This window comes from Salvelinus fontinalis, chromosome 6 (assembly GCF_029448725.1).
Source record: "Salvelinus fontinalis isolate EN_2023a chromosome 6, ASM2944872v1, whole genome shotgun sequence".
NCBI classification, from domain to species: Eukaryota; Metazoa; Chordata; class Actinopteri; order Salmoniformes; family Salmonidae; genus Salvelinus; species Salvelinus fontinalis.
The window spans coordinates 4,477,388-4,503,528 of NC_074670.1; the positions used below are offsets into that span (position 1 = coordinate 4,477,388).

Here is a 26,141-nt window from a genome sequence, read left to right on the forward strand (position 1 = left end):
GGCATCACTGATGAATGCCTCCATGTGTCCAGATCCCATCCAGCCCAGCTGTTTACAGACAGAGCCCTAGCTCTAACCCAATCAGACCTCAGTAAAGGGCACATCAAGTCAACCCCAGGAGGTTTTCCAGGAAGTCCCCATGAAACCCTGCTCAAGGCGGGGGAAATATCACACAGCTAAGACAGACCGCACAACAAATCACAGAACAACTAAGTCAGGTCTCTGTCCTCACAGTTATATCTGTAACAGAGAGAGATTCAGACAGACAGGGCTGATGCTCTTCTCAGCAGGGAGGGTGTTTACCAACCAGCCTGGCTGTTGTGTTGTGCTGCTGCTGTGTCCTATTGTGTTGCTAGGTGTTGTATTGTGTTGCTAGGTGTTATGTTGTGTTGCTAGGTGTTATATTGTGTTGCTAGGTGTTGTGTTGCTAGGTGTTATATTGTGTTGCTAGGTGTTATATTGTGTTGCTAGGTGTTGTGTTGTGTTGCTAGGTGTTATATTGTGTTGCTAGGGGTTATATTGTGTTGCTAGGTGTTGTGTTGTGTTGCTAGGTGTTATATTGTGTTGCTAGGTGTTGTGTTGTGTTTGCTTTCTTACCATATTATTGGGGTATTTTATCACCACAGGCTGAACTGGCACCGCTGGAATAAACGCTCCTGTGTGACAAGACAGAAATCAACACCATTACACATACTGGACTACAACACATTCTGGACTACAACACATACAGGACTACAACCCATACTGGACTACAACACATACTGGACTACAACACATACTGGACTACAACCCATACTGGACTACAACACATACTGGACTACAACCCATACTGGACTACAACCCATACTGGACTACAACCCATACTGGACTACAACACATACTGGACTATAACCCTTACTGGACTACAACCCATACTGGACTACAACCCATACTGGACTACAACACATACTGGACTACAACCCATACTGGACTACAACACATTCTGGACTACAACACATACTGGACTACAGTACATACTGGACTACAACACATACTGGACTACAACCCATACTGGACTACAACACATACTGGACTACAACACATACTGGACTACAACACATACTGGACTACAACACATACTGGACTACAGCACATACTGGACTACAACACATACTGGACTACAACCCATACTGGACTACAACACATACTGGACTACAACACATACTGGACTACAGTACATTCTGGACTACAACACATACTGGACTACAACCCATACTGGACTACAACACATACTGGACTACAACACATACTGGACTACAACACATACTGGACTACAGCACATACTGGACTACAACACATACTGGACTACAACACATACTGGACTACAACCCATACTGGACTACAACACATACTGGACTACAACCCATACTGGACTACAACCCATACTGGACTACATCCCATACTGGACTACAACACATTCTGGACTACAACCCATACTGGACTACAGTCCCTTAAAACTAAGAAACTAGAATATTCTAGACTGCATACAAGTGCATCGGCCCACGGTGACTTTTGTAAGTCGCTCTGGATAAGAGCGTCTGCTAAATGACTGAAATGTAAATGTAAATGTAGCTAACCCAGATGTAAAATGTCCGCTCGCACGACTGGAAGTGGCTTCGCATCAAAGCATCCGCTAAATGGCATATATTATTATAATTATTGATATATTAATGGATATTCAAATGTGTCATGAAGCTCCTTTTCATCTGTTTGTCCAATCAGAAACATGCAGTCCTGTGGAGAATATGTCATGTAATCCTCTGATTGGAACAGAACTGAACATCTTTCAGTTAGACAGTGTTGACTGATCTGATCTCAGCTCCTGGTTGGTCAGTTAGACAGTGGTGATTGATCTGATCTCAGCTCCTGGTTGGTCAGTTAGACAGTGTGACTGATCTGATCTCAGCTCCTGGTTGGTCAGTTAGACAGTGGTGATTGATCTGATCTCAGCTCCTGGTTGGTCAGTTAGACAGTGGTGATTGATCTGATCTCAGCTCCTGGTTGGTCAGTTAGACAGTGGTGATTGATCTCATCTCAGCTCCTGGTTGGTCAGTTAGACAGTGGTGATTGATCTGATCTCAGCTCCTGGTTGGTCAGTTAGACAGCGTGATTGATCTGATCTCAACTCCTGGTTGGTCCGTTAGACAGTGGTGATTGATCTCATCTCAGCTCCTGGTTGGTCAGTTAGACAGTGGTGATTGATCTGATCTCAGCTCCTGGTTGGTCAGTTAGACAGTGGTGATTAATCTGATCTCAGCTCCTGGTTGGTCAGTTAGACAGTGGTGATTGATCTGATCTCAGTTCCTGGTTGGTCCGTTAGACAGTGGTGATTGATCTCATCTCAGCTCCTGGTTGGTCAGTTAGACAGTGGTGATTGATCTGATCTCAGCTCCTGGTTGGTCAGTTAGACAGTGGTGATTGATCTGATCTCAGCTCCTGGTTGGTCAGTTAGACAGTGGTGATTGATCTGATCTCAGCTCCTGGTTGGTCAGTTAGACAGTGGTGATTAATCTGATCTCAGCTCCTGGTTGGTCAGTTAGACAGTGGTGATTAATCTGATCTCAGCTCCTGGTTGGTCAGTTAGACAGTGGTGATTAATCTGATCTCAGCTCCTGGTTGGTCAGTTAGACAGTGGTGATTGATCTCATCTCAGTTCCTGGTTGGTCCGTTAGACAGCGTGATTGATCTGATCTCAGCTCCTGGTTGGTCAGTTAGACAGTGGTGATTGATCTCATCTCAGTTCCTGGTTGGTCAGTTAGACAGTGGTGATTGATCTGATCTCAGCTCCTGGTTGGTCAGTTAGACAGTGGTGATTGATCTGATCTCAGCTCCTGGTTGGTCAGTTAGACAGTGGTGATTGATCTGATCTCAGCTCCTGGTTGGTCAGTTAGACAGTGGTGATTGATCTGATCTCAGCTCCTGGGCGGTCAGTTAGACAGTGGTGATTGATCTGATCTCAGTTCCTGGTTGGTCCGTTAGACAGTGGTGATTGATCTGATCTCAGCTCCTGGTTGGTCAGTTAGACAGTGGTGATTGATCTGATCTCAGCTCCTGGGCGGTCAGTTAGACAGTGGTGATTGATCTGATCTCAGCTCCTGGTTGGTCAGTTAGACAGTGGTGATTGATCTGATCTCAGTTCCTGGTTGGTCAGTTAGACAGTGGTGATTGATCTCATCTCAGTTCCTGGTTGGTCCGTTAGACAGTGGTGATTGATCTGATCTCAGCTCCTGGGCGGTCAGTTAGACAGTGGTGATTGATCTGATCTCAGCTCCTGGGCGGTCAGTTAGACAGTGGTGATTGATCTGATCTCAGCTCCTGGGCGGTCAGTTAGACAGTGGTGATTGATCTGATCTCAGCTCCTGGTTGGTCAGTTAGACAGTGGTGATTGATCTGATCTCAGCTCCTGGTTGGTCCGTTAGACAGTGGTGATTGATCTGATCTCAGCTCCTGGGCGGTCCGTTAGACAGTGGTGATTGATCTGATCTCAGCTCCTGGGCGGTCACTTCAGACACCCGTCAGTCTTTTGAACTGATTCGCTGCCGGGACACTTCAATAGTAACTGACATCAACTAGAAACGCACGCGTCTTACTCGGTCTCATTTCCATGTCGGAGGATAAAAAGATGGACGCTATTGCTGCTTTGATGACATCAGAAGCTCCACGTACCAATATGTGTTCTGTAATTCATCTGTGTTGAGGCTGACGTTATTACCTGAGCTGAATATCAGGAGTACCGTAATAATTACCACGTTGTTGGAAAGCTCAGAATCTCCCCCTTTTTTTAAAAGGAAATCGCAGTTTAAAAAAATACGTTATGATGGGGAGGAAAGTGCTGTATGCCTTAAATGGTTTAACCTGAAGCCAAGGCTTTGTAGCCTATATGATAAACCATGTCTGGCATTGGTTACAGTCTGCTACAACAGCAATGTGCCAGCTATATGAGGGGATGATGGAAGATAAAAAAAAAGGTTCATGTTCATTATTTGATGAAAAAAATGCACTGAATAACATTGTGACTAAAACGATATACAAATTCTCCAGAGTTTTAGACACAGGGCAGTATGTGGACTAGGAGATACAGGACAGTATGTGGACTAGGAGATACAGGACAGTATGTGGACTAGGAGACACAGGGCAGTATGTGGACTAGGAGACACAGGGCAGTATGTGGACTAGGAGACACAGGGCAGTATGTGGACTAGGAAATACAGGACAGTATGTGGACTAGGAGATACAGGGCAGTATGTGGACTAGGAGATACAGGACAGTATGTGGACTAGGAAATACAGGACAGTATGTGGACTAGGAGACACAGGGCAGTATGTGGACTAGGAGATACAACGCAGTATGTGGATTAGGAGATACAGGACAGTATGTGGACTAGGAGATACAGGGCAGTATGTGGACTAGGAGACACAGGGCAGTATGTGGACTAGGAAATACAGGACAGTATGTGGACTAGGAGATACAGGGCAGTATGTGGACTAGGAAATACAGGACAGTATGTGGACTAGGAGATACAGGGCAGTATGTGGACTAGGAGATACAGGACAGTATGTGGACTAGGAGATACAGGGCAGTATGTGGACTAGGAGATACAGGGCAGTATGTGGACTAGGAGATACAGGGCAGTATGTGGACTAGGAGATACAGGGCAGTATGTGGACTAGGAGACACAGGGCAGTATGTGGACTAGGAGATACAACGCAGTATGTGGACTAGGAGATACAGGGCAGTATGTGGACTAGGAGATACAACGCAGTATGTGGACTAGGAGACACAGGACAGTATGTGGACTAGGAGACACAGGGCAGTATGTGGACTAGGAGATACAGGACAGTATGTGGACTAGGAGATACAGGGCAGTATGTGGACTAGGAGATACAGGGCGTATGTGGACTAGGAGATACAGGGCGTATGTGGACTAGGAGATACAGGACAGTATGTGGACTAGGAGACACAGGGCAGTATGTGGACTAGGAGATACAGGACAGTATGTGGACTAGGAGATACAGGGCAGTATGTGGATTAGGAGACACAGGACAGTATGTGGACTAGGAGACACAGGGCAGTATGTGGGCTAGGAGATACAGGGCAGTATGTGGACTAGGAGATACAGGGCAGTATGTGGACTAGGAGATACAGGACAGTATGTGGTCTCTGTCAACATGGGTTCTGATCCAACATGTATAGCCTAGTGGTACCAGAGTCAACATGGGTTCTGATCCAACATGTATAGCCTAGTGGTACCAGAGTCAACATGGGTTCTGATCCAACATGTATAGCCTAGTGGTACCAGAGTCAACATGGGGTTCTGATCCAACATGTATAGCCTAGTGGTACCAGAGTCAACATGGGGTTCTGATCCAACATGTATAGCCTAGTGGTACCAGAGTCAACATGGGTTCTGATCCAACATGTATAGCCTAGTGGTACCAGAGTCAACATGGTGTTCTGATCCAACATGTATAGCCTAGTGGTACCAGAGTCAACAAGGGGTTCTGATCCAACATGTATAGCCTAGTGGTACCAGAGTCAACAAGGGGTTCTGATCCAACATGTATAGCCTAGTGGTACCAGAGTCAACATGGGGTTCTGATCCAACATGTATAGCCTAGTGGTACCAGAGTCAACATGGGTTCTGATCCAACATGTATCGCCTAGTGGTACCAGAGTCAACATGGGTTCTGATCCAACATGTATAGCCTAGTGGTACCAGAGTCAACATGGGGTTCTGATCCAACATGTATAGCCTAGTGGTACCAGAGTCAACATGGGTTCTGATCCGACATGTATAGCCTAGTGGTACCAGAGTCAACATGGGTTCTGATCCAACATATATAGCCTAGTGGTACCAGAGTCAACATGGGTTCTGATCCAACATGTATAGCCTAGTGGTACCAGAGTCAACATGGGTTCTGATCCAACATGTATAGCCTAGTGGTACCAGAGTCAACAAGGGGTTCTGATCCAACATGTATAGCCTAGTGGTACCAGAGTCAAGAAGGGGTTCTGATCCAACATGTATAGCCTAGTGGTACCAGAGTCAACATGGGTTCTGATCCAACATGTATAGCCGAGTGGTACCAGAGTCAACATGGGGTTCTGATCCAACATGTATAGCCTAGTGGTACCAGAGTCAACATGGGTTCTGATCCAACATGTATAGCCTAGTGGTACCAGAGTCAACATGGGGTTCTGATCCAACATGTATAGCCTAGTGGTACCAGAGTCAACATGGGTTCTGATCCAACATGTATAGCCTAGTGGTACCAGAGTCAACATGGGTTCTGATCCAACATATATAGCCTAGTGGTACCAGAGTCAACATGGGTTCTGATCCAACATGTATAGCCTAGTGGTACCAGAGTCAACATGGGTTCTGATCCAACATGTATAGCCTAGTGGTACCAGCGTCAACATGGGTTCTGATCCAACATATATAGCCTAGTGGTACCAGAGTCAACATGGGTTCTGATCCAACATGTATAGCCTAGTGGTACCAGAGTCAAGAAGGGGTTCTGAACAGACCCATGTCCTTCTGACTCTGAAACTCTCCTTTCCTGTCTCCTCTTCACGGTACCATCTAACATACCTGGTTTGTACGTGATGAGACAGGACCTGTTGGTACACGTTCCCTCTGGGAAAATCATTATCTGGAGAGAGGAGGAGGACATTAGCCACATTATCAGACACCTGTTTCCATGGTAATGAGATGATCTGATTGGGTACATCCTGAACATTGTTAGGTGTTTCCATGGTAATGAGATGATCTGATTGGGTACATCCTGAACATTGTTAGGTGTTTCCATGGTAATGAGATGATCTGATTGGGTACATCCTGAACATTGTTAGGTGTTTCCATGGTAATGAGATGATCTGATTGGGTACATCCTGAACATTGTTAGGTGTTTCCATGGTAATGAGATGATCTGATTGGGTACATCCTGAACATTGTTAGGTGGCTGTTCTCTATATCTAGTTTGTTTACTGAACGCCAGACCATGGCTCTTTGTTTACTTTGTCCTGTGTGAGAGCGAGAGAGAGAGATACAGAGAGAGAGAGAGAGAGAGAGAGAGAGAGAGAGAGAGAGAGAGAGAGAGAGAGAGAGAGAGAGAGAGAGAGAGAGAGAGAGAGAGAGAGAGAGAGAGAGAGAGAGAGAGAGAGAGAGAGAGAGAGAGAGAGAGAGAGAGAGAGAGAGAGAGAGAGAGAGAGAGAGAGAGAGAGAGAGAGAGAGAGAGAGAGAGAGAGAGAGAGAGAGAGAGAGCTAGACAGAGAGAGACAGAGAGAGAGAGAGAAAGAGAGAGAGAGAGAGCGAGAGAGAGAGAGAGAGAGAGAGATAATGTCTTTATTGTTTTGAAACTTCTGTATGTGTAATGTTTACTGTTAATTTGTATTGTTTGTTTCACTTTTGTGTATTGTCTACCTCACTTGCTTTGGCAATGTTAACACATGTTTCCCATTCCAATAAAGCCCCTTGAATTGAATTGAATTGAGATACACAGAGAGAGAGAGAGAGAGAGAGACAGACAGAGAGTGAGACAGTGTCTGACAGACCAATCAACCTGCACATGTACTCTACTGTATGTTTATTGTTATTGTTGAATGTATGGTTATTTTGACACTTGGTTATTGTTGTTACTGTTGTCCCGTTGACAATTTTGATTCTCATTTTTTTATATTGTAAATAAGCTTTGGCAATATGTACATTGTTACGTCATGCCAATAAAAAATAAAACTATTGTATACATTGTTGCTTTGGCAATATTGACACAATGTTTTTCATGCCAATAAAGCAGCTTGAATTTGAATTTGAGAGAGAGAGAGCGAGAGAGAGAGTGAGAGAGACAGAGAGAGAGAGTCAGAGAGACAGAGACCTAGAGAGAGAGAGAGCGAGAGAGACAGAGAGAGAGAGACAGAGAGACAGAGACCTAGAGAGAGAGAGAGCGAGAGAGAGAGTGAGAGAGACAGAGAGAGAGTCAGAGAGACAGAGACCTAGAGAGAGAGAGAGTGAGAGAGACAGAGAGAGAGAGTCAGAGAGACAGAGACCTAGAGAGAGAGAGTCAGAGACAGAGAGACAGAGACCTAGAGAGGGAGAGAGAGATATTAAAGTGTACCTGAGGCCATCCTCCTCCAGACTGGGCTCTGCGTTTGATCTCCTCAACAGTCTTCTTACGGGAGTCCTGGTCTGACCTGGAGACAAACACTGGTCTGATGTACTTGATCAGGGCTGGAGGACAGGAGACACAACAGTCAGACACATACTACTGTTGGGGGCCTCACCATAAGGTATACTAGCCTGGGTAGCAGCATTCCACTCCTCGACACTGATCTGGGACCAGGTATCTGCCTAGCAAACATTTTCTACATATAAACCTAATAGGCCTAGCTGTGAAGATCCTGTACAATTTCAGTATGAATTTTACAACAGAGAACCTGTTAGGTTAACAGGAAGTGGTTAACAGGAAATGGTTATCTACGAACTCAGCTTCAGTGGTTTTCCACCGCTTGTCCAGGTCCAATCATTTACAGAACTGTAACGGTTATCGTTCTGACTCAAACCACACTTCCTGAACGGAAGTTCACTCCTGTCAGATAAAAGGTCACTACAGGGTTCACTACAGGGGTCAATACAGGATTCACTACAGGGGTCACTACAGGGGTCACTACAGGGGTCACTACAGGGTTCAATACAGGGGTCACTACAGGGGTCACTACAGGGTTCAATACAGGGGTCAATACAGGGGTCACTACAGGGGTCAATACAGGGGTCACTACAGGGTTCAATACAGGGTTCAATACAGGGTTCACTACAGGGGTCACTACAGGGTTCACTACAGGGTTCACTACAGGGGTCAATACAGGGGTCACTACAGGGTTCACTACAGGGTTCACTACAGGGGTCAATACAGGGTTCAATACAGGGTTCAATACAGGGTTCACTACAGGGTTCAATACAGGGTTCACTCTTCAAGAACACTTCCTGTAGTCAAGGTTTTCACTTTCTCTTTCCCCTGCTTTGACACAGGTCTCAATGTCCTCACTATCAGAGACTACTACTGTACTGTAGACCTGGACCCTGTGGTACTGAGCCTGGGTCAGAACTACTGTATTAGAGACCTGGACCCTGTGGTGCTGAGTCTGTCTCTGGGTCAGAACTACTGTATTAGAGACCTGGACCCTGTGGTACTGAGCCTGTCTCTGGATCAGAACTACTGTACTGTAGACCTGGACCCTGTGGTGCTGAGTCTGTCTCTGGGTCAGAACTACTGTGCTGTAGACCTGGACCCTGTGGTGCTGAGCCTGTCTCTGGGTCAGAACTACTGTACTGTAGACCTGGACCCTGTGGTGCTGACTCTGTCTCTGGATCAGAACTACTGTACTGTAGACCTGGACCCTGTGGTACTGAGCCTGGGTCAGAACTACTGTACTAGAGACCTGGACCCTATGGTACTGAGCCTGTCTCTGGGTCAGAACTACTGTACTAGAGACCTGGACCCTGTAGTACTGAGCCTCGGTCAGAACTACTGTACTAGAGACCTGGACCCTGTGGTGCTGAGCCTGGATCAGAACTACTGTACTGTAGACCTGGACCCTGTGGTACTGAGCCTGTCTCTGGGTCAGAACTACTGTACTAGAGACCTGGACCCTGTGGTGCTGAGCCTGTCTCTGGGTCAGAACTACTGTACTGTAGACCTGGACCCTGTGGTACTGAGCCTGTCTCTGGGTCAGAACTACTGTACTGTAGACCTGGACCCTGTGGTACTGAGCCTGTCTCTGGGTCAGAACTACTGTACTGTAGACCTGGACCATGTGGTGCTGAGCCTGTCTCTGGGTCAGAACTACTGTACTGTAGACCTGGACCCTGTGGTGCTGAGCCTGTCTCTGGGTCAGAACTACTGTACTAGAGACCTGGACCCTGTGGTGCTGAGCCTGGGTCAGAACTACTGTACTGTAGTCATGAGTCAGTAGTCTCAGGGAGATAGCCTAGCCACTACGCAGTCATTAGTCTCAGGGAGATAGCCTAGCCACTACACAGTCATTAGTCTCAGGGAGCTAGCCTAGCCACTACACAGTCATTAGTCTCAGGGAGCTAGCCTAGCCACTACACAGTCATTAGTCTCAGGGAGCTAGTCTAGCCAATACACAGTCATTAGTCCCAGGGAGCTAGCCTAGCCACTACACAGTCATTAGTCTCAGGGAGCTAGCCTAGCCACTACACAGTCATTAGTCTCAGGGAGCTAGCCTAGCCACTACACAGTCATTAGTCTCAGGGAGTTAGCCTAGCCACTACAGTCAGTAGTCTCAGGGAGCTAGCCTAGCCACTACACAGTCATTAGTCTCAAGGAGCTAGCCTAGCCACTACACAGTCATTAGTCTCAGGGAGCTAGCCTAGCCACGACACAGACATTAGTCTCAGGGAGCTAGCCTAGCCACTACACAGTCATTAGTCTCAAGAAGCTAGTCTAGCCACTACACAGTCATTAGTCCCAGGGAGCTAGTCTAGCCACTACACAGTCATTAGTCTCAGGGAGCTAGTCTAGCCACTACACAGTCATTATTCTCAGGGAGCTAGTCTAGCCACTACACAGTCATTAGTCCCAGGGAGCTAGCCTAGCCACTACACAGTCATTAGTCTCAGGGAGCTAGTCTAGCCACTACAGTCAGTAGTCTCAGGGAGCTAGCCTAGCCACTACACAGTCATTAGTCCCAGGGAGCTAGTCTAGCCACTACACAGTCATTAGTCTCAGGGAGTTAGCCTAGCCACTACACAGTCATTAGTCTCAGGGAGCTAGTCTAGCCACTACACAGTCATTAGTCTCAGGGAGCTAGTCTAGCCACTACACAGTCATTAGTCTCAGGGAGTTAGCCTAGCCACTACACAGTCATTAGTCTCAGGGAGCTAGTCTAGCCACTACACAGTCATTAGTCTCAGGGAGCTAGCCTAGCCACTACACAGTCATTAGTCTCAGGGAGCTAGCCTAGCCACTACACAGCCAACATGATTGTATTACAGACTAGGCTGCTGCTGCTGAACACAATGAATGTACAAGTCCACTCCCTCAGCTACGCCTGGTTACCCTAACACGATGTTAAGGAGGCTATTAGATCCACTCCCTCAGCTACGCCTGGTTACCCTAACAAGATGTTAAGGAGGCTATTAGATCCACTCCCTCAGCTACGCCTGGTTACCCTAACAAGATGTTAAGGAGGCTATTAGATCCACTCCCTCAGCTACGCCTGGTTACCCTAACAAGATGTTAAGGAGGCTATTAGATCCACTCCCTCAGCTACGCCTGGTTACCCTAACACGATGTTAAGGAGGCTATTAGATCCACTCCCTCAGCTACGCCTGGTTACCCTAACAAGATGTTAAGGAGGCTATTAGATCCACTCCCTCAGCTACGCCTGGTTACCCTAACACGATGTTAAGGAGGCTATTAGATCCACTCCCTCAGCTACGCCTGGTTACCCTAACAAGATGTTAAGGAGGCTATTAGATCCTCTCCCTCAGCTACGCCTGGTTACCCTAACAAGATGTTAAGGAGGCTATTAGATCCTCTCCCTCAGCTACGCCTGGTTACCCTAACACGATGTTAAGGAGGCTATTAGATCCCGGCCTGACACCCAGCCAACACCGAAGCAGTAAAAACCTTCCCCTCATAGGTCTCTGTGAATATTAGCAAAGGTATAACACAGTTAGAATTGTACTTAAATATAATAAAGTGTTAGTGGATTTGAGAGAGACAGAGACAGAGAAATAGACAGTGAGACAGAGGGACATAGAGAATGCTACTCACTGCCCCAGACAGGGACACAGACAGAGAGAGAGACAGGGACAGAGGGACAGAGGGACATAGAGAATGCTACTCACTGCCCCAGACAGGGACACAGACAGAGAGAGAGACAGGGACAGAGGGACAGAGGGACATAGAGAATGCTACTCACTGCCCCAGACAGGGACACAGACAGAGAGAGAGACAGGGACAGAGGGACAGAGGGACATAGAGAATGCTACTCACTGCCCCAGACAGGGACACAGACAGAGAGAGAGACAGGGACAGAGGGACAGAGGGACATAGAGAATGCTACTCACTGCCCCAGACAGAGAGAGAGACAGAGACAGAGGGACAGAGGGACATAGAGAATGCTACTCACTGCCCCAGACAGGGACACAGACAGAGAGAGAGACAGAGACAGAGGGACAGAGGGACATAGAGAATGCTACTCACTGCCCCAGACAGAGAGAAAGACAGAGACAGAGGGACAGAGGGACATAGAGAATGCTACTCACTGCCCCAGACAGGGACACAGACAGAGAGAGAGACAGAGACAGAGGGACAGAGGGACATAGAGAACGATACTCACTGCCCCAGACAGGAACACAGACAGAGAGAGAGACAGAGACAGAGGGACAGAGGGACATAGAGAATGCTACTCACTGCCCCAGACAGGAACACAGACAGAGAGAGAGACAGAGACAGAGGGACAGAGGGACATAGAGAATGCTACTCACTGCCCCAGACAGGGACACAGACAGAGAGAGAGACAGAGACAGAGGGACAGAGGGACATAGAGAATGCTACTCACTGCCCCAGACAGAGAGAGAGACAGAGACAGAGGGACAGAGGGACATAGAGAATGCTACTCACTGCCCCAGACAGGGACACAGAGAGAGAGACAGAGACAGAGGGACAGAGGGACATAGAGAATGCTACTCACTGCCCCAGACAGGGACACAGACAGAGAGAGAGACAGAGACAGAGGGACATAGAGAACGCTACTCACTGCCCCAGACAGGGATGTCCTTGCTCTCTGCCTTCATGACGATGGAGGACATGGTCATGGTGACGGGGATAGCATCGAAGTAAGAGGAGTGGGGTCCCAGGGTTAGGATAGGAGCCTCGGCCGGTAGCGCCTGGCGCCCCTTCACCGTCATCCAATGGAAGCCTCCTGCAAACCACATGACCCGCATGATGGTCCTCAGAGCAACGTCCACGAACCTGGAGAGAGACATTTGTTCCATTGAGTAATTTACAGAACCACACAACGCTGTTAACTTAGAGGACAGACGGTACAGTGTAAAGAAGAGTCCCTTCCACCATTATTCTCCAGATGTTGAGCAGACATCACAACAGGAGAGTCCCTTCCACCATTATTCTCCAGATGTTGAGCAGACACCACAACAGGAGAGTCCCTTCCACCATTATTCTCCAGACGAGCAGACACCACAACAGGAGAGTCCCTTCCACCATTATTCTCCAGACGAGCAGACACCACAACAGGAGAGTCCCTTCCACCATTATTCTCCAGATGTTGAGCAGACACCACAACAGGAGAGTCCCTTCCACCATTATTCTCCAGATGTTGAGCAGACACCACAACAGGAGAGTCCCTTCCACCATTATTCTCCAGACGAGCAGACACCACAACAGGAGAGTCCCTTCCACCATTATTCTCCAGACGAGCAGACACCACAACAGGAGAGTCCCTTCCACCATTATTCTCCAGACGTTGAGCAGACACCACAACAGGAGAGTCCCTTCCACCATTATTCTCCAGACGTTGAGCAGACACCACAACAGAAGAGTCCCTTCCACCATTATACTCCAGACGTTGAGCAGACACCACAACAGGAGAGTCCCTTCCACCATTATTCTCCAGACGTTGAGCAGACACCACAACAGGAGAGTCCCTTCCACCATTATTCTCCAGACGTTGAGCAGACACCACAACAGGAGAGTCCCTTCCACCATTATTCTCCAGACGAGCAGACACCACAACAGGAGACTCCCTTCCACCATTATTCTCCAGACGTAGAGCAGACACCACAACAGGAGAGTCCCTTCCACCATTATTCTCCAGACGAGCAGACACCACAACAGGAGAGTCCCTTCCACCATTATTCTCCAGACGTTGAGCAGACACCACAACAGGAGAGTCCCTTCCACCATTATTCTCCAGACGTTGAGCAGACACCACAACAGGAGAGTCCCTTCCACCATTATTCTCCAGACGAGCAGACACCACAACAGGAGAGTCCCTTCCACCATTATTCTCCAGATGTTGAGCAGACACCACAACAGGAGAGTCCCTTCAACTATTATTCTCCAGATGTACAACAGGAGAGTCCCTTCCACCATTATTCTCCAGACGTTGAGCAGACACCACAACAGGAGAGTCCCTTCCACCATTATTCTCCAGATGTTGAGCAGACACCACAACAGGAGAGTCCCTTCCACCATTATTCTCCAGATGTTGAGCAGACACCACAACAGGAGAGTCCCTTCCACCATTATTCTCCAGATGTACAACAGGAGAGTCCCTTCCACCATTATTCTCCAGACGTTGAGCAGACACCACAACAGGAGAGTCCCTTCCACCATTATTCTCCAGACGTTGAGCAGACACCACAACAGGAGAGTCCCTTCCACCATTATTCTCCAGATGTTGAGCAGACACCACAACAGGAGAGTCCCTTCCACCATTATTCTCCAGACGTTGAGCAGACACCACAACAGGAGAGTCCCTTCCACCATTATTCTCCAGATGTTGAGCAGACACCACAACAGGAGAGTCCCTTCCACCATTATTCTCCAGATGTTGAGCAGACACCACAACAGGAGAGTCCCTTCCACCATTATTCTCCAGATGTTGAGCAGACACCACAACAGGAGAGTCCCTTCCACCATTATTCTCCAGATGTTGAGCAGACACCACAACAGGAGAGTCCCTTCCACCATTATTCTCCAGACGAGCAGACACCACAACAGAAGAGTCCCTTCCACCATTATACTCCAGACGTTGAGCAGACACCACAACAGAAGAGTCCCTTCCACCATTATTCTCCAGACATTAGTTGTCAGACAGTGAAAGATGTGGACGTCGCCCAGTTTGATGGTAGGCAGGCAGTATAATGTAATGTTGAGGCAGTATAATGTAACGTGGAGGCAGTATAATGTAATGTGGAGGCAGTATAATGTAACGTGGAGGCAGTATAATGTAACGTGGAGGCAGTATAATGTAATGTGGAGGCAGTATAATGTAATGTGGAGGCAGTATAATGTAATGTGGAGGCAGTATAATGTAATGTGGAGGCAGTATAATGTAATGTGGAGGCAGTATAATGTAACGTGGAGGCAGTATAATGTAATGTTGAGGCAGTATAATGTAATGTGGAGGCAGTATAATGTAATGTTGAGGCAGTATAATGTAATGTTGAGGCAGTATAATGTAACGTGGAGGCAGTATAATGTAATGTGGAGGCAGAAGACAACATCCCCCAGACAGAGAGAGTAAACCACACAGCTCTACAAGACAACATCCCCCAGACAGAGACAGTAAACCACACAGCTCTACAAGACAACATCCCCAGACAGAGACAGTAAACCACACAGCTCTAGAACCCAACATCCCCCAGACAGATACAGTAAACCACACAGCTCTACAAGACAACATCCCCCAGACAGAGACAGTAAACCACACAGCTCTACTAGACAACATCCCCCAGACAGAGACAGTAAACCAGACAGCTCTACTAGACAACATCCCCCAGACAGAGACAGTAAACCACACAGCTCTACTAGACAACATCCCCCAGACAGAGACAGTAAACCACACAGCTCTACTAGACAACATCCCCCAGACAGAGACAGTAAACCACACAGCTCTACAAGACAACATCCCCCAGACAGAGACAGTAAACCACACAGCTCTACAAGACAACATCCCCCAGACAGAGACAGTAAACCACACAGCTCTACAAGACAACATCCCCCAGACAGAGACAGTAAACCACACAGCTCTACTAGACAACATCCCCCAGACAGAGACAGTAAACCACACAGCTCTACAAGACAACATCCCCCAGACAGAGACAGTAAACCACACAGCTCTACAAGACAACATCCCCCAGACAGAGACAGTAAACCACACAGCTCTACAAGACAACATCCCCCAGACAGAGACAGTAAACCACACAGCTCTACAAGACAACATCCCCAGACAGAGACAGTAAACCACACAGCTCTACTAGACAACATCCCCAGACAGAGACAGTAAACCACACAGCTCTACAAGACAACATCCCCCAGACAGAGACAGTAAACCACACAGCTCTACAAGACAACATCCCCCAGACAGAGACAGTAAACCACACAGCTCTACAAGACAACATCCCCCAGACAGAGACAGTAAACCACACAGCTCTACTAGACAACATCCCCCAGACAGAGACAGTAAACCAGACAGCTCTACTAGACAACATCCCCCAGACAGAGACAGTAGACGGTAGATCACACGATGGTGTCCTCACAGGCAGGCTGTCACCTCTCTAAGTATGAGTCACATCTCATTTACTCCCCACTGGGTGTGATGAGACAGACCACTACTGTAGGGTGAGAGGAGAGGAGAGGAGAGGAGAGGAGAGCAGAGGAGGGGACAGGAGGGGACAGGAGAGGACAGGAGGGGACAGGAGGGGATAGGAGAGGAGTGGAGAGGAGAGGAGGGGACAGGAGAGGACAGGAGAGGACAGGAGGGGAGAGGAGAGGAGTGGACAGGAGAGGAGAGGAGGGGACAGGAGAGGACAGGAGAGGACAGGAGGGGAGAGGAGAGGAGAGGAGGGGAGAGGAGAGGACAGGAGGGGAGAGGAGAGGACAGGAGGGGAGAGGAGGGGAGAGGAGAGGACAGGAGGGGAGAGGAGAGGAGAGGAGGGGACAGGAGAGGACAGGAGGGGAGAGGACAGGAGAGGAGAGGAGGGGACAGGAGAGGAGGGGACATGACAGGAGAGGAGAGGAGAAGAGAGGAGGAGAGGAGAGAGGAGGAAAGGAGAGGAGAAGAGAGGAGAATCACCAGAAGCTTCTCCAATCCACAGGGGTCTGGCTCATGCAGTCGTCCAACATTGACACACTAACACTCTCTGGCCGAGGCAACCCACGACACTACCCTCTATTCAACAGTTACCTAGCCTCATTCATAACCAGAAATAGAAACTAATGAAGGAACAGCTTGGATAGATAGAAGAGATATTACTGAGAATGAGATCATCAACACTCCTACAATATGGATTCCAGAACGATCTACTGTGTTTACAAGTCAAACAGTCAGCAGGAATGTAACTCCAGTTCCTGTTAATGATGTCTGGCTATCAGCGCTTATCTTCAGTCAACATGTATATAGAAGAGAGCTGTAGACAGACAGGAACAGCTTGGATAGATAGAAGAGAGCTGTAGGACAGACAGGAACAGCTTGGATATATAGAAGAGAGCTGTAGACAGACAGGAACAGCTTGGATATATAGAAGAGAGCTGTAGACAGACAGGAACAGCTTGGATAGATAGAAGAGAGCTGTAGACAGACAGGAACAGCTTGGATAGATAGAAGAGAGCTGTTGACAGACAGGAACAGCTTGGATAGATAGAAGAGAGCTGTAGACAGACAGGAACAGCTTGGATAGATAGAAGAGAGCTGTAGACAGACAGGAACAGCTTGGATAGATAGAAGAGAGCTGTTGACAGACAGGAACAGCTTGGATAGATAGAAGAGAGCTGTAGACAGACAGGAACAGCTTGGATAGATAGAAGAGAGCTGTTGACAGACAGGAACAGCTTGGATAGATAGAAGAGAGCTGTAGACAGACAGGAACAGCTTGGATAGATAGAAGAGAGCTGTAGACAGACAGGAACAGCTTGGATAGATAGAAGAGAGCTGTAGACAGACAGGAACAGCTTGGATAGATAGAAGAGAGCTGTAGACAGACAGGAACAGCTTGGATAGATAGAAGAGAGCTGTAGACAGACAGGAACGGCTTGGATAGATAGAAGAGAGCTGTAGGACAGACAGGAACAGCTTGGATAGATAGAAGAGAGCTGTAGACAGACAGGAACAGCTTGGATAGACAGAAGAGAGCTGTAGGACAGACAGGAACAGCTTGGATAGATAGAAGAGAGCTGTAGGACAGACAGGAACAGCTTGGATAGATAGAAGAGATATTACTGAGAATGAGATCATCAACACTCCTACAATATGGATTACCTAGCCTCATTCATAACCAGAAATAGAAACTAATGAATTCAAACAGACTAGAATACACTGAGTGGACAAAACATTAAGAACACCTGCTCTTTCCATAACATAGACTGACCAGGTGAATCCAGGTGAAAGCTATGATCCCTTATTGATGTCACCTGTTAAATCCACTTCAATCAGTGTAGATGAAGAGGAGGAGACGGGTTAAAGAAGGATTTTTAAGCCTTGAGACAATTGAGACATGGATTGTGTATCTGTGTCAATCAGAGGGTGAATGGGGTAAGACAAAAGATTTAAGTGCCTTTGGTTCCACCACCATCTCGTTGGCATCCCACAGAGAGTTGGGGTTAGGGTCAGATGGATAGGGTTAAAGGGTAAAGGTTATAGAGGTTATGGGTTAGGCTAGTATACATACTTCCCACAGAGAGTTGGGGTTAGGGTCAGATGGATAGGGTTAAAGGGTAAAGGTTATAGAGGTTATGGGTTAGGCTAGTATACATACTTCCCACAGAGAGTTGGGGTTAGGGTCAGATGGATAGGGTTAAAGGGTAAAGGTTATAGAGGTTATGGGTTAGGCTAGTATACATACTTCCTCCAGAGAGTTGGGGTTAGGGTCAGATGGATAGGGTTAAAGGGTAAAGGTTATAGAGGTTATGGGTTAGGTTAGTATACATACTTCCTCCAGAGAGTTGGGGTTAGGGTCAGATGGATAGGGTTAAAGGGTAAAGGTTATAGAGGTTATGGGTTAGGTTAGTATACACACTTCCCACAGAGAGTTAGGGTTGGGGTCAGATGGATAGGGTTAAAGGGTAAAGGTTATAGAGGTTATGGGTTAGGTTAGTATACACACTTCCCACAGAGAGTTGGGGTTAGGGTCAGATGGATAGGGTTAAAGGGTAAAGGTTATAGAGGTTATGGGTTAGGTTAGTATACATACTTCCTCCAGAGAGTTGGGGTTAGGGTCAGATGGATAGGGTTAAAGGGTAAAGGTTATAGAGGTTATGGGTTAGGTTAGTATACATACTTCCTCCAGAGAGTTGTGGTTAGGGTCAGATGGATAGGGTTAAAGGGTAAAGGTTATAGAGGTTATGGGTTAGGTTAGTATACATACTTCCTCCATAAGGACTGGGGCTCCACCACCATGTCGTCGCGTCCCACAGAGGCGATGAAGGCGAAGGGCCAGGCCAGCAGCATCATGAAGGCTGCCAGGAACAACCGGATGGGGAACAGAGTCACCGTCATCAACGCTATCTGAATGGAGACAAAGATGGAGAAGAGAGCTGTAGACAGACAGGAACAGCTTGGATAGATAGAAGAGAGCTGTAGACAGACAGGAACAGCTTGGATAGATAGAAGAGAGCTGTAGACAGACAGGAACAGCTTGGATAGATAGAAGAGAGCTGTAGACAGACAGGAACAGCTTGGATAGATAGAAGAGAGCTGTAGACAGACAGGAACAGCTTGGATAGATAGAAGAGAGCTGTAGACAGACAGGAACAGCTTGGATAGATAGAAGAGAGCTGTAGACAGACAGGAACAGCTTGGATAGATAGAAGAGAGCTGTAGACAGACAGGAACAGCTTGGATAGATAGAAGAGAGCTGTAGACAGACAGGAACAGCTTGGATAGATAGAAGAGAGCTGTTGACAGACAGGAACAGCTTGGATAGATAGAAGAGAGCTGTAGACAGACAGGAACAGCTTGGATAGATTGAAGAGAGCTGTTGACAGACAGGAACAGCTTGGATAGATAGAAGAGAGCTGTTGACAGACAGGAACAGCTTGGATAGATAGAAGAGAGCTGTAGACAGACAGGAACAGCTTGGATAGATAGAAGAGAGCTGTAGACAGACAGGAACAGCTTGGATAGATAGAAGAGAGCTGTAGACAGACAGGAACAGCTTGGATAGATAGAAGAGAGCTGTAGACAGACAGGAACAGCTTGGATAGATAGAAGAGAGCTGTAGACAGACAGGAACAGCTTGGATAGACAGAAGAGAGATGTAGACAGACAGGAACAGCTTGGATAGATAGAAGAGAGCTGTAGACAGACAGGAACAGCTTGGACAGATAGAAGAGAGCTGTTGACAGACAGGAACAGCTTGGATAGATAGAAGAGAGCTGTAGACAGACAGGAACAGCTTGGATAGATAGAAGAGAGCTGTAGACAGACAGGAACAGCTTGGATAGATAGAAGAGAGCTGTTGACAGACAGGAACAGCTTGGATAGATAGAAGAGAGCTGTAGACAGACAGGAACAGCTTGGATAGATAGAAGAGAGCTGTTGACAGACAGGAACAGCTTGGATAGATAGAAGAGAGCTGTAGACAGACGGGAACAGCTTGGATAGATAGAAGAGAGCTGTAGACAGACAGGAACAGCTTGGATAGATAGAAGAGAGCTGTAGACAGACAGGAACAGCTTGGATAGATAGAAGAGAGCTGTAGACAGACAGGAACAGCTTGGATAGATAGAAGAGAGCTGTAGACAGACAGGAACGGCTTGGATAGATAGAAGAGAGCTGTAGGACAGACAGGAACAGCTTGGATAGATAGAAGAGAGCTGTAGACAGACAGGAACAGCTTGGATAGACAGAAGAGAGCTGTAGACAGACAGGAACAGCTTGGATAGATAGAAGAGAGCTGTAGACAGGCAGGAACAGCTTGGATAGATAGAAGAGAGCTGTAGACAGACAGGAACAGCTTGGATAGATAGAAGAGAGCTGTAGACAGACAGGAACCGCTTGGATAGATAGAAGAGAGCTGTAGACAGACAGGAACAGCTTGGATAGATAGAAGAGAGCTGTAGACAAACAGGAACAGCTTGGATAGATAGAAGAGAGCAGCAGACAGACAGGAACAGCTTGGGTTGACAGAATAGAGCTGTAGACAGACAGGAACAGCTTGGATAGACAGAAGAGAGCTGTAGACAGACAGGAACAGCTTGGATAGACAGAAGAGAGCTGTAGACAGACAGGAACAGCTTGGATAGATGGAAGAGAGCTGTAGACAGACAGGAACAGCTTGGATAGATAGAAGAGAGCTGTAGGACAGACAGGAACAGCTTGGATAGATAGAAGAGAGCTGTAGACAGACAGGAACAGCTTGGATAGACAGAAGAGAGCTGTAGACAGACAGGAACAGCTTGGATAGATAGAAGAGAGCTGTAGACAGGCAGGAACAGCTTGGATAGATAGAAGAGAGCTGTAGACAGACAGGAACAGCTTGGATAGATAGAAGAGAGCTGTAGACAGACAGGAACAGCTTGGATAGATAGAAGAGAGCTGTAGACAGACAGGAACAGCTTGGATAGATAGAAGAGAGCTGTAGACAAACAGGAACAGCTTGGATAGATAGAAGAGAGCAGCAGACAGACAGGAACAGCTTGGGTTGACAGAAGAGAGCTGTAGACAGACAGGAACAGCTTGGATAGACAGAAGAGAGCTGTAGACAGACAGGAACAGCTTGGATAGACAGAAGAGAGCTGTAGACAGACAGGGACTGCTTGGATATATAGAAGAGAGCTGTAGGACAGACAGGAACAGCTTGGATATATAGAAGAGAGCTGTAGACAGACAGGAACAGCTTGGATATATAGAAGAGAGCTGTAGACAGACAGGAACAGCTTGGATAGATAGAAGAGAGCTGTAGACAGACAGGAACAGCTTGGATAGATAGAAGAGAGCTGTAGACAGACAGGAACAGCTTGGATAGATAGAAGAGAGCTGTAGACAGACAGGAACAGCTTGGATAGATAGAAGAGAGCTGTAGGACAGACAGGAACAGCTTGGATAGATAGAAGAGAGCTGTAGACAGACAGGAACAGCTTGGATAGACAGAAGAGAGCTGTAGACAGACAGGAACAGCTTGGATAGATAGAAGAGAGCTGTAGACAGGCAGGAACAGCTTGGATAGATAGAAGAGAGCTGTAGACAGACAGGAACAGCTTGGATAGATAGAAGAGAGCTGTAGACAGACAGGAACAGCTTGGATAGATAGAAGAGAGCTGTAGACAGACAGGAACAGCTTGGATAGATAGAAGAGAGCTGTAGACAAACAGGAACAGCTTGGATAGATAGAAGAGAGCAGCAGACAGACAGGAACAGCTTGGGTTGACAGAAGAGAGCTGTAGACAGACAGGAACAGCTTGGATAGACAGAAGAGAGCTGTAGACAGACAGGAACAGCTTGGATAGACAGAAGAGAGCTGTAGACAGACAGGGACAGCTTGGATATATAGAAGAGAGCTGTAGGACAGACAGGAACAGCTTGGATATATAGAAGAGAGCTGTAGACAGACAGGAACAGCTTGGATATATAGAAGAGAGCTGTAGACAGACAGGAACAGCTTGGATAGATAGAAGAGAGCTGTAGACAGACAGGAACAGCTTGGATAGATAGAAGAGAGCTGTAGACAGACAGGAACAGCTTGGATAGATAGAAGAGAGCTGTAGACAGACAGGAACAGCTTGGATAGATAGAAGAGAGCTGTAGACAGACAGGAACAGCTTGGATAGATAGAAGAGAGCTGTAGACAGACAGGAACAGCTTGGATAGATAGAAGAGAGCCGTAGACAGACAGGAACAGCTTGGATAGATAGAAGAGAGCTGTAGGACAGACAGGAACAGCTTGGATAGATAGAAGAGAGCTGTAGACAGACAGGAACAGCTTGGATAGATAGAAGAGATATTACTGAGAATGAGATCATCAACACTCCTACAATATGGATTCCAGAACGATCTACTGTGTTTACAAGTCAAACAGTCAGCAGGAATGTAACTCCAGTTCCTGTTAATGATGTCTGGCTATCAGCGCTTATCTTCAGTCAACATGTATCCTTCTGTTATTCAGGTTGCTGTGCTGCCCCCCCCCCCCCCCCCCACACACACACACACCCCCACACACACACACACACACACCCACACATACACCCCCCTCCCCACACACACACACACACACATCCCCCCCCCACACACACATCCCCCCCCACACACACAAACACGAACAAACACCACGGTTTCTCCTGTATTCATTTAGCTGTGGCCTAATATACACTGAACCAAAATATAATGCACAACATGCAACCATTTCTAAAGATTTAACTAAGTTACAGTTTATAGAAGGAAATTCAAAGTCATTTAAATAAATTCATTAGGGTCTAATCTATGGATTTCACATGACTGGGTAGGGGCACAGCCACAGGTGGGCCTGGGAGGGCATAGGCCCACCCACTGGGTATTTTATTTTATTTCAGCATGTGAATGAAATAAAATAAAATAATAATAAAATAATAAAACTGTTGGCACAAAGTTTCAAGCACAGAATCATCTAGAATGTCATTGTATGCTGTAGCGTTAAGATTTCCCTTCACTGGAACTAAGGGGCCCGAACCATGAAAAACAGCCACAGACCATTATTCCTCCTCCACCAAACTTTACAGTTGGCACTATGCATTGGGGCAGCTAGCGTTCTCCAGGCATCCACCAAACTGTGACGACCCTCCCGAACTGTGACGACCCTCCCGAACTGTGACGACCATCCCGAACTGTGACGACCCTCCCGAACTGTGACGACCCTCCCGAACTGTGACGACCCTCCCGAGCTGTGACGACCCTCCCGAACTGTAACGACCCTCCCGAACTGTGACGACCCTCCCGAACTGTGACGGCCCTCCCGAACTGTGACGACCCTCCCGAACTGTGACGACCCTCCCGAACTGTGACGACCCTCCCAAACTGTGACGACCCTCCCAAACTGTGACGACCCTCCCAAACTGTGACGACCCTCCCGAACTGTGACGACCCTTTCCCCATCTCTCCATGCAGACACACTGTTGGATTTTGGTTGTGGAATGTTGTGGTTTGTTTGTTTTGGCACCTCTCAACACCCCTCATTATCACCACCTACGAACACATCCACTCACACTACTGATTACACACACACACACACACACATACACACACACACACACACACACACACACACACACACACACACACACACACACACACACACACACACACACACACACACACACACACACACACACACACACACACACACACCATTGTTAATTTTATACAGTGTACTTTAGTTAATAAATATATTTTTGTTCTATTCCTTATCTCCACGTCGTCTCCCTCTTTGTTACGGGCTACGAGCCGGTTCGTGACAAAAACCTAGATTTGTCAGTCGGACTGCCAGATGGTGAAGCGTGATTCATCACTCCAGAGAACACGTTTTCACCGCTCGAGAGTCCAATGGCGGAGAGCTTTACACCACTCCAGCAGACGCTTGGCATTGCACATGGTGATGTTAGGCTTGTGTGCGGCTGCTCGGCCATGGAAACCCATTTCATGAAGCTCCCATCGAACAGTTCTTGTGCCGACGTTTCTTCCAGAGGCAGTTTGGAACTCGGTAGTGAGGGTTGCAACGAAGACAGACGATTTTTACGCGCTTCAGCACCTGGCGGTCCCGTCCTGTGAGCTTGTGTGGCCTACCACTTTGCGGCTGAGCCGTTGTTTCTCCCAGATGTTTCCACTTCACAATAACAGCACTTACAGTAGGCATAAGATCACTGCACCTGTACATAGCCCATCTGTAATTAGCCCATCCAACTACCTCATCCCCATACTGTTATTTATTTATTTTTTGCTAATTTGCTCCCCAGTATCTCTACTTGCACATTCATCTTCTGCACATCTATCACTCCAGTGTTTAATAGCTAAATTGTAATTACTTCACCACTATGGCCTATTTATTGCCTTACCTCCCTAATCTTACCTCATTTGCACACACTGTATACAGACTTTTTCTATTGTGTTATTGACTGTACGTTTGTTTATTCCATGTGTAACTCCGTGTTGTTGTTTGTGTCGCACTGCTTTGCTTCATCTTGGCCAGGTCGCAGTTGTAAATGAGAACTTGTTCTCAACTGGCCGACCTGGTTAAATAAAGCTGAAATAAATACAATTTTATAAAACAGTTGACCGGGGCAGCTCTAGCAGGGCAGAAATTTGACAAACTGACTTGTTGGAAAGGTGACATCCTATGACGGTGCCACGTTGAAAGTCACTGAGCTCTTCAGTAAGGCCCATTCTACTGCCAATGTTTGTCTATGGAGATTGCATGGATGTGTGCTCGATTTTATACACCTGTCAGCAACGGGTGTGGCTGAAACAGCAGAATCCACTAATTTGAAGGGGTGTCCACATACTTTTGTATATATAGTGTATGTCTGCTGCAGAGGGACAAGAGAGAGACATGAGAAAACGAGTTCTGATCAGACATGGAAATTAAAGATCTGAAAACAAATGATCTCCCTGTTTTAAAAAGAAGATGGAGAACTAGCTATGAAGGATAAATACTGGAGTTTGGGTGCCGGTACAGACAACTAGCTATGAGGGATAAATACTGGAGTTTTGGTGCAGCTACAGACAACTAGCTATGAAGGATAAATACTGGAGGTTTGGTGCCGGTACAGCCAACTAGCACAAAAATAATATTGGGACATTGTTAAAAATTATACGACATCTCGTAAAAAATAATATCCTGGTATGGAACTGTATAGATTCTTCCCCCCATCACTAATTTCTGCTGAGACACGCTTTTAAAGGGATACTGGTCGGCTCCTTCTCCTTTTAAAGGGATAGCGGTCGGCTCCTTCTCCTTTTAAAGGGATACTGGTCGGCTCCTTCTCCTTTTAAAGGGATACTGGTCGGCTCCTTCTCCTTTTAAAGGGATACTGGTCGGCTCCTTCTCCTTTTAAAGGGATACTGGTCGGCTCCTTCTCCTTTTAAAGGGATAGTGGTTGGCTCCTTCTCCTTTTAAAGGGATACTGGTCGGCTCCTTCTCCTTTTAAAGGGATACTGGTCGGCTCCTTCTCCTTTTAAAGGGATAGTGGTCGGCTCCTTCTCCTTTTAAAGGGATACTGGTTGGCTCCTTCTCCTTTTAAAGGGATACTGGTCGGCTCCTTCTCCTTTTAAAGGGATAGTGGTCGGCTCCTCCTCCTTTTAAAGGGATACTGGTCGGCTCCTTCTCCTTTTAAAGGGATAGTGGTTGGCTCCTTCTCCTTTTA

General features: G+C 47.0%; 1 protein-coding gene across 4 annotated transcripts in view; it reads right to left on the reverse strand.

Annotated features, from left to right (window-relative positions):
- Window positions 1-26,141, reverse strand: part of LOC129856875 (lysophosphatidylcholine acyltransferase 1-like) — a 63,888-nt gene that overhangs the window by 31,657 nt on the left and 6,090 nt on the right. For all 4 annotated transcript variants that reach the window (XR_008759830.1, XR_008759831.1, XM_055924608.1 and 1 more), the window contains exons 2-6: window positions 19,178-19,317; window positions 12,829-13,043; window positions 8,157-8,269; window positions 6,635-6,695; window positions 598-656 (exon numbers count right to left, since the gene is read on the reverse strand). Coding sequence is in view for 2 of the 4 variants with exons in the window: in XM_055924608.1 (XP_055780583.1) it covers window positions 598-656; window positions 6,635-6,695; window positions 8,157-8,269; window positions 12,829-13,043; window positions 19,178-19,317 (588 nt within the window). In the remaining 2 variants the exon portion in view is untranslated. The remainder of the gene's footprint in view (window positions 1-597; window positions 657-6,634; window positions 6,696-8,156; window positions 8,270-12,828; window positions 13,044-19,177; window positions 19,318-26,141) is intronic.